We start from the raw sequence: 9,980 nt of genomic DNA, 5'->3' as shown, positions 1-9,980 counted from the left end.
CGGGATCCCGGGATTACCTAAAAAATATACCCAAATCCCGGGATCCCAATTTTCCTGATATTTTGGCATCCCTAATATGTACATATGTATGATGTAAGTATGTGCATATGCGAATCAAAACCTTTATCTAAATTAGAGCTGGGCGATGAAATTACGTGTATAATTAAGTGCGTCTTCGGTTACGATTACTTTAATCCCAGTTTCAAAATAGTTTGAATTAGGATTGAAATAATCGTAAATCGAAGGAGTATCTATATATATAATACGCGAAAGGATTTTTGTGAATATAGTTAAAACCATGTATAATATGCAGTATTAAAATATGGGTGTTTAACGAAAGAGTGCTAAGAAATCTTCAGTTTAAACATTAAATTTTGTTTGATGGTTTGAATAGAGTTGCCTGCAGTTGAAAATTTTAAATTTAAATAAATTACTAAAACAGGAGATTTAATCGTTCAAGGGTTTGAGAAGGATTTATATCTGAACTGTTTAGGAGGGTTGCCAGGTGATAAAAAAATTAAATTCAACTTAATTCCTCAGGTAATTGAATTATGTATCAAAGTATCAGACGAAAGAGCTTTAAAAGATTTCAGGTTGAAAATGCCTCGCAGAAGGTTGCCACATGTTTGAAAAGCCTAATTTATTTAGCTTTTACACAATTTTAATGATTATTAAAATATGAGTGGCAAAAGAAAGAGTTTTAATAAAACTTTAATTTGAAAATATTTTTTGTTAGGGTTGTCATCTGTTAGATTTTTATTTTGAGCGATAAAGTTCAGTAATTGTGTTATCAGTTGTCTCGACGAAGACAATTGACTCCCTCGGAGCCGCGATTTCACGCCCTTAGACTTTTTTGTGCCATGCCGTAAAGGACCGATATATTGCGAAAAATCTTATAACGATTCAGGCCCTTAATGCGTATGTCGGACATTTCTTGCGATGGAGCCAGAAACCGTCACCAAGGTCTTGGAGAACTGGGTTAACAGAATGCGCTACTGCGAAGACAGTCACATGATGAAATCGGGTTCTTTCGAATAAACCCATAATATACCGAAAAAATTAGTTTGAGTTAATTTTTATAAATAAATATTTTTTTTGTTATGGTCATCAGATCTTTTATGTGAAGGTCATCAAATCAGCACCGTCATTCTAAATGTGCATTAAGGTTTTATTTTTTGAAGTTACTACTTTTTTTAACGGTACAGTGTGGTATGAATTTTGAGGAAATGAAAAACCGGCGCCATGTGAGACCTCTCTTCGTTCAAAAAGGGATGGACGAATTTACTTGAAACATTTGCAATATTTATTAAGGTTTGTGAACAGTGTTGCCATCTGTTTAAAATGTTAAACTCAATTTTGGTGTCTTAACGCCATGCGGGTTCACTAGTTAGATTAAAATTATATTAAGAAAAATTAGTAGCACATATCAATTAAAAATTACTTTTTTAACTTATGTATGTGAATTTTACTCATTTCTTAGCTAAAATCACTAGGCATAAGAATTTGTGTGTAAGAAAAACATGCATTTTTCAGATTATTTTGAATTCGGCAACCTTAAGTTTACTTATATATGAAAAATGCTAAACTCCGCTCCCTTCTTGCTCACTCTTTATAGTATCTTAGTATAGTATCACGCAATCATGGGCGATCAAAGCACTCGTGGTGTTACATGAAATACAACCTTTGAAACTTTACTAAAAGTATGTTCACATATCAATATTACCTCAATCAAAGCTCGTTTTTAATCACCCAGTTTACACGGGCAAATCTCAGATTATTAGCCGCCAAATTTGTTGTGCTTGTTATTCTCACATCTCAAGGAAAAGTTATGTTTCTTCTGTGTCACCGTGATCACGTTTTTCTGCTATGATAAGCAATATAAATATATTTTAACTTAACATTTTATTAAAAATACCTTTACAAACCTTTTTCCTTGCTAGCGTCCATTTTTGTTTACTTTTAAATTTGGCATTTCTCCTCTTTTTCGCAAAAACAATCGATAAAACTAGGATGGACACCGAAAAGTTATCGGTTAAATCTGAGATTATTTTATAATTACAGATTAAGAAGGGACGAATTTTATATGGCTAATCTCTTGTTCAATCTACTTACATGTGAACCTAGCATAACTAATTGTTTATATCGACACATAAAGCGCTTTAACCCAGTTCGCTGTGATTCTAAACGGATGCATAAATCAAATTTCAATACGCTCTGAATTTCAAAAGTGTATTGACTCGAATTGGATTTCAAATCGATTTTTTATTTCTCCAATCTGTTAGAAAACATAAAAGAAATTTACGACCAAGTCGAATCGAATAAAATAATAAGTGTTTACAATAATATATGTTTGGTTGGCTGTGCATCTCAGAAACGAAATTATTTTTTTAAACCGTCAGATTAAGAAAACCGCTCCAGATAATCGCCAGATTATGGAACAGGACGGCAAGCGCATCGAGATGAACCTTCTGTATGAAAATCTGATGCGCTCGAGTAAATCCAAATGGCGATTTTTTTGCATCTTCAAGAAGACGCCACGAGCTTGCGTCACAAGTGAATCGTCAGATTATTGAATGGGAGGTTCATTCAGGCCCATTTAACATCCCTTGTGAGTTTCTGACGCGCTCGAGTAAATTTTTTTGTCATCCATTTTTGACCCTTCCGTACGCCCAACCTCACCATGCAAACCGGCAGCTTAGCATATTTCCGTCATCAGAAACATGTTTGGTTTTTCACTATCGATAGGTTTGTATAGCAACTTCTCCAGTAAAAAATTGCAGCGAGAGCGTAAAAGCAAAATATGTAGAGCGTAAAATTGAGAAGAAGAGAAAACTAGCAGAAAAAGTTATTGAACACAAAACTAGTAAAAACTTGCAAGTAAATAGTTATTGCACCGTTTTGATATTCTTCTTTTAATATTTTACAATTTATAAATCAGCTTTAAACTTTTTGCTTCACACACAAGCACTTACACAGTCCAGTACATCATTAATATTTTGATTTCCACTCATTTTACTTTTGTTTGTGCTAAACCATTTCAACAAATGGCGGCTAGCTATTTCTGCCAGTAAAAATTTCACTAGCAAGAATTGAAGCTCTCCCGTGTTGTTACGCTCTCGATTCAGTGCTCTCTTGCAAATTTTCTGGGATATTATACACTTTGCTAGTAAAAATTTGCAGGTTCCAGTACAAATTAGTACTGACTATTTGTTACTATACACACCTGATATCTGACGCGCTCGAGTAAATCCATGTAACTGTTTTTTTTTTACATTTTTGGAAGCCTGTAGATCCTGTACCCACCGCTGGATGGAAAAACATCACATGACCTTTTTTTCTTCCCGTCATATCATCTTCAAAATCAAATAGGTCGAAATAACGCTCGAGTAAATCCCGATTTAGCATCATGGGCTCCCCTACTAGAAACAATGTAGGGCGCTCCGAATATGGAGCCAGCAGCATATTTGTATAAAGAAACCAACGAACCAATTGTTAATTTTACAAAACGATATTTTCATTTCCCAATACGAGGCGATCATACATATGAAGTAGCAAGTTTTCTATACGCATACATTTGTTTGGAAATTTAAAAATTTATACAAACAATTTTCTGCGTAAGAATAGAAAACATTTTACTTTGGGAAATGAAACTGGTCATAAAAAAACAGGTCGCTGGAAAATAGTTCACATATTTTTGGTTATTTAATTTTTTTTATAATACAGACCGTGACAGAACGGTAGCACAATGAAGTTTTGTGCATGTTAAAGAACTTCAGTGAAAAATTACAATTTATTTCTTAGTATAATGCCAAAAAACAATAGAAAATAAATATTTTATACAAATTTTATTAAAAACGTAATTTTACTAAAAACTTCATTATATAGCACGACAAAACGATAGCACAAAATGTTTGTTAACTGAAATCCTCCTGAGTATTATAATCAAACCAAGGAATGATAATGTGTTAATAATAAGTACAGCCTCCGTTTTTCTTGACGACTTCACCCATTCGTTTTGGCAACGATTTGAATAGTTCTTTAATACATTTTTTAGGAAGGGCCTCCCAGTGGGCTAATATACTTGTTTTAAGTTCTGCTACGGACTCATACTGGCGATTTCCTGCATACACCTCTCTGGCTAAATAGCCCCAACAGTTTTCGATGATATTCAGATCAGGGGAACGCGCTGGCCACTCTAAAATATTTATGCTTTTGTCCCGGAAAAAGTCCTTTACTATTTTTTTCGCTGTATGAACGGCAGCATTATCCTGCTGAAATATCATATTCCCTCTAGTATACTGCTGTCCTCGTAGTACTAAATACTTCATTTCCAACTAAATTTAAGTAGTCTACACTTTTCATCTTAGGGTGAATCAAACTTGATTTCAGTTTTTCCGCGATAACCAATTCCTGCCCACATCATCACACTACCCCCTCCATGCTGACGGCGGCTTAAAATGTGTTCATCTTTCCTGAGGTGATAATAATATGCCCAACCATCTGGGCCGTCAAGGTTGAACTTTTTTTTGTCCGTAAAAAGTACCTGACGACAACGTTTTTTCCAACTTAGGGCCGGTTACTCAATGTCTGGTTAACACTAATATGCGGTTAAACATCGTTATCGACGTTACCGACTCCCTGTTATATGCATGGAGTCGAAGACGTCGGTAACGATGTTTAACCGTAGATTAGTGTTAACCAGACATTGAGTAACCGGCCCTTAAACGAGTTTCTGCAAAACTTAATCGTGCTGTGTTATGTACTGCGGTAAGGGGTGGTTTACGCTGTAATTTTTTATGGTTAATGTGCTGACAGTTTTTTTAAATTCTATGGACATTCCTTATGTTTGTTTTGACACCTGCTTTCCTGGCAGTTAGATGACAATTAGACGCATCACGCAAAATAGCTCGCTTTTCTCTATGAGATACTGCTTTTGATCTGCCACCACCACGATTCTGCCCATAATTTTTAGGGTCTTTTAGCAAATTATAGATGACCTTACGACTTCTATTTAGTGGGTCGATTATCGATAGCAATCGAGCTTCTGTTGCGTTATTTTGCGGAAGATTTACGGACCTTTACGCGTTGGCGGCGGCGAGTACCGCAGACGATGGAACGATGAGCTGTATGAGCTTTACAACGACATGGACATAGTGCAATGAATTAAAATACAGCGGCTCCGCTGGCTTGGCCATGTCGTTCGAATGGACACCGACGCTCCAGCTCTGAAAGTATTCAACTCGGAACCCGCTGGTGGTGGCAGAGGAAGAGGGAGGCCCCCACTGCGATGGAAAGATCAGGTGGAGAAGGACTTGGCTTCAGTTGGCACAGAAGAGAAACGACTGGCGTGCTTTGCTGAACTCGGCCAAAATCGCTTAGGCGGTTACAGCGCCAAAAAAGAAGAAGAAGATGTACATCTCTGTGTTCGTATGGAAAAGTAGCTTATGTCGAAAGATTGGCTTTAGTATAAATCGGTATTCGCAGCATGCAATTGCGAATGACTCACTGGCGCTAAACCGTTGAACAAAGTACAAGAAAAAAAGCCGTTTAGCTGAAAAAGTACTAAATTGTATGCCCCTTATTTAGTTTAGCCTAGGTAAAACTAGTTTGTCCTATTATCGGGTTTGGCCGGTAACATATATATGGCCTGGTAGTCTCATAAATTTGTAGATAATAAAAATAGTCAAATTAGGCGTGTTTCCATTCACAGGAATATGATAATATAATAAAATGTTTGAGCTGATGAATACCCAGCTAGAACAGTATGGCTTATAATTCCTTATATGTGCCGTATCACTAAGAAAAGTGTCCCTTATGAATTTGAAATGTTTCCCTTACATTGTACATCCCAAATAGAGAAATTCATTTACGTATGATCTTTTTTCCCCCTCTTTTATATGGGCTTCTAGTGCGCATACATCAAGTTTGATAGCTGTTGACCATACCAATAATGCCTCATGTTCAGTTTTACTAGATCAATTCGTGTTCTCGAGAAAAAAAAATTCACGATTCAAAAATCTGAGTATAGCGGCCAAATTCTTTTCTAAAATCTAGTAATTCTTCGTTTTTATGGCCTATATTTGCTTTGTATTGTATTTTCAACAAAATATAGGCCATAAAATGATAAATGTTCAAAATTTGGAGAAAAAAGATTTTTCAGATTTTTCGATCGGGAAAATTGTTTTTCTCGGAGAACACGAATTGATCTAGTAAATCTGAGTATGAGGCGTTATTGGTATGGCCAACAGCTACCAAACCTGATATATTCGCACTAGAGGTTTTTTTTGTGTTCCACAGTGTTATATAAGGGATACTTTGAGGAATCATATGAGGAATTATACATTACCCAAGTTCACGTATATCCAAATTCGTATCATACAGCAAGCATTGAATACTTTTTATTGTTTTATTTATTTGTTTTTGAAATTAACGATATATTACAGAATTTATAATTAATACGTTGTGTTCATTTTAGTAAATCCACTTTGATTTTTAATTGTGCAAAATTTACTATATACATACAGCATCGGCATCGGCGTAGCCAGAATGAAATTTAGGGGGGGGGGGGGGGGGGGCCCCCCCCCTTAAAAGGGGGTTTTTCAGGGTACTTTTTTATATATATATAAGGAAAATTTGAAAGTTTGGGGGGGGGGGGGCACCCCCCTGCCCCTACCTGGCTACGCTCATGAGTATCGGTCATATCAATAGCAACCCCATTTCAAGGTGATATTATTTCCTCATTTTTATTTATTTATTTCAAGGAATTTACAATAAAAATACAGTTCATTTTCTAACAAAATACATATAAACCCAATTTTAAAACTTCGTAGAAAACTACTAAAAAATACAACAAATTTTCACCCAAAATTCAAACTTTTTTCTCAGAAGTGTTAGAACTTTTCTGAGCACTCAGTTTTATAGCCCCTTCAATTTTATTCTAATTATATGCAAGTTGAAGTGGCTAAAAATTACCGTAGATATTTTAGAATCGATATAAAAATAAATTGTGTTTATTCGTCTTCCATATAACGAAAAATGCGACTACATATATATCGATGGCTTAGTGGAAAATCGACCTATCTCTGCAGCCAGTTCGAAAACGCCCGATATCAGAAAATTTTTTAACAGCGCCCTATTTCAAAATTTGGATGAAAAACGCCCTATTTTAGAATTTCAATGAAAAACGCCCCATCTCAGAACTCGGTTCAAAAACACCCTATCTCAGCTGACGATTCAAAAACGCCCTATCTCAGCACATTTTCAATGTATTTTCGTTCGAGATAGGACTTTTTTGAACCGAATAATAATAATAATAATAATAATAATAATATACGGGCAGGTTCTGCAATTCTCTTCCGAGTGAATTTCAACCCCTGCCAATTTAAATTCAAAGCGAGTTTGATTGAAATTCACTCGAAAGTGAATTGCAGAACCTGCCTGATAATAATAATAATAACATACTATAGACATGTAGGATTCTTCAATTAAAAAATTTTAAAATATACCAAAGATTTATTTAGTTAATATATTGCTTAGTTAAGTAGAATATACAGGCAGGTTCTGCAATTCACTTCCGAGTGAATTTGAACCAAATTCACTTTGAATCCGACATTTGGTGTTCTGTGTTTCACTTTCCGAGTTTCATTTCCACATTTTTTTCCAAAATGAATTCCGAGTGAATTTGGATGTTCTGATAAACGAATCCGCGAAAAAATCTTCGGATTTCATTCACTTCGTTTCAAGTTTGTGGATTTTATGCATACACACAAATTTTGAATTAGCGGTTGTGATCGAGACGAAGATGTGAGTAAATTTAAAATTATTAATGAGATATATTAATAAAAAAACTAATAAGAATAATATAGTAACAAATTTTACATAAATTAATGGTTTCAGGGGAAAACATAAGAATTCTAAACAGGAGGCGGTCCTTCTTAAATTTATGGAAGACCACAAGGACATTGCACGGGGCTACGTAAAGGGAGACAAAACGAAAGTAGACGCTCTGTGGAAGGAGTTAGTCGTCGAACTGAACGAGCATGGTCCTCCCCAAAAGGATGTTTCTGGCTGGAAAAAAGTAAAAAAATATAAAGAAGACGTTCACTTTTTGATGCAAAAATGCGAAACGCAAAAATTAGCGTTTGTTTTGTTGCTTTGCTGTGCGTTTGTGCGAAACGACGCCATAACGGTGATATATGTTTGTTATAAAAAACTGTCGATTTTCCCACTTTCGCTCAAACGCACACAGTTTCGCATCAAAGAGTGAACTCTAGTATACTAATTGGCTATACAAAATATTTTGTAATCGAATTATAACAGGTTTGGATGGATTGGAAGGCGTTCATCAGGAAAAAAGTAGCGCACAATAACTCGGAAGCCAGAGCAACTGGTGGAGGACCATTCAACAAGCATGTCCTTACACCAACAGAAGATGCTATAGCCCAAATGTGCGGAATTTACACTGTGGTGGAGGGCATTTCAGGCACACAAGTCTTTGGTGTGTCTTCTGAAAGAAACCAGGAGGCAACCTCCGAAAGCTCCGACGAAGATGCTGTCCCATCCACAAGCCGTGCAGCTATAGCAGCGCGATCCCGTCGACGGGAACCTATGGTGACTGATGCTCTAAAGTCGAACATTAGCGAGCAAACAAATGCAATGAATTCCTTAGCAGAAGGACTTACAGAAAATGTGGAGGCCACAAAGAATGTAAGTAGTGGCATTAGCAGCCTTTTTGAAGCCGTTAAACAAATGACAGCTGCGTTAGTGGAAGGGAATGTTGAAAACAAGCGTCACCATGCTCAAATGGAAAGACTACGCCAAGAAGAAAACAAGCTAAAACTTAAGGAAATTGAAATAGAAGAACTTAAGATGTATTTAAAAAACCATTCTAAACGAAGTAGCTAATATGAACTTTAGTTACTGAAATGAATTAAATTTTAGTTTGCATTACATGTTTAAGTTAATAGTTTCAAGTGAATAGTTTCAAGTGAATTGTTTTAAGTTAAAAAATTTTCTGTAAATAATTTTATTTAAGTAGTCTTCTGTAAATAGTTTTCTGTAAATAATTTTCTGTAGATACATATTTTTCAATGTACATATTAATGTATGTTATGGTTTAAATATGAATCTGAACTTTATTTTAATAAATAGTGAATTGCATTTCATTTTATTGAAGTGAATATAAATATGAGCATTTTATTCAATAAGGCGCTTTAAACTTTCAGGAAATTGTATCACTTTAAGTATTCAAATAAATTTTTCATGAATTCGAGAATAGGCGCGTCGCGATATCCTCCCTTATCATTATAGCCTCGCCATCAAGAGTAGCTTCGTTTATTATTCCTTCAACAACAGGTTCATTATCCTCGTCCATAGGGCCTGCCTCAACTAACTCCTGCTCTTTATAATGTCTACAGGTATTATGTAATGCACAGCAAACATTTGTAATTTGCACCACCTTTTCAGGTTGATATTGTAGAGATCGACAAAGGCACCTAAATCGGCTTTTTAGAACCCCTGTTGTTCTTTCTACAACATTACGCGCTGAAGAATGCTTTAGATTAAATATGTGCTGTGGTGTCCCAACATTTGGGTCTCTAAATGGGGTTAACAAAAAAGGTTGAAGTGCGTACCCAGCATCACCTAAAAGCCACAAGCCGCGTTCACCGTTATCGTAATTGCGTTTGAAGTAATCATGAGCTCTGCTGACACTCCATATCAAAGCATCATGACTTGAACCAGGACGACGAGCGTCAAGTGCTCTGATTACCATATTGTAATCACATATCTACAAAAATATATTCAAAAAATTGAGTTAATTCGAGCATAATTTTTGTCAATAAGTTAAATAAGCACTTACAATCATTGCATTGATGCTAAAATAATCTTTTCTGTTGTAAAATAGGCTGGAATCTTTATGCGGCTTGGTATCCGGGTATACCAAAGTTTTGATGAAAATGCTGTTTCGATTTCGTTTTCTC

The 9,980-nt window shown here is 35.5% G+C and overlaps 1 protein-coding gene across 1 annotated transcript; it reads left to right on the top strand.

Annotated features, from left to right (window-relative positions):
- Positions 1–7,942: 7,942 nt before the first annotated feature.
- On the top strand, positions 7,943–8,904 carry LOC118736196. Its single transcript, XM_036466284.1, has 2 exons — positions 7,943–8,077; positions 8,320–8,904. The coding sequence occupies exons 1-2, from the start codon at positions 7,943–7,945 to the stop codon at positions 8,902–8,904; spliced, it is 720 nt and encodes a 239-aa protein (XP_036322177.1).
- The last annotated feature ends 1,076 nt before the right edge of the window (positions 8,905–9,980 follow it).

Source organism: Rhagoletis pomonella, unplaced genomic scaffold (genome assembly GCF_013731165.1).
Source record: "Rhagoletis pomonella isolate Grant_MI unplaced genomic scaffold, Rhpom_1.0 Rhpom_scaffold_00003, whole genome shotgun sequence".
NCBI classification, from domain to species: Eukaryota; Metazoa; Arthropoda; class Insecta; order Diptera; family Tephritidae; genus Rhagoletis; species Rhagoletis pomonella.
This window is presented reverse-complemented; position numbering and strand designations above follow the sequence as displayed.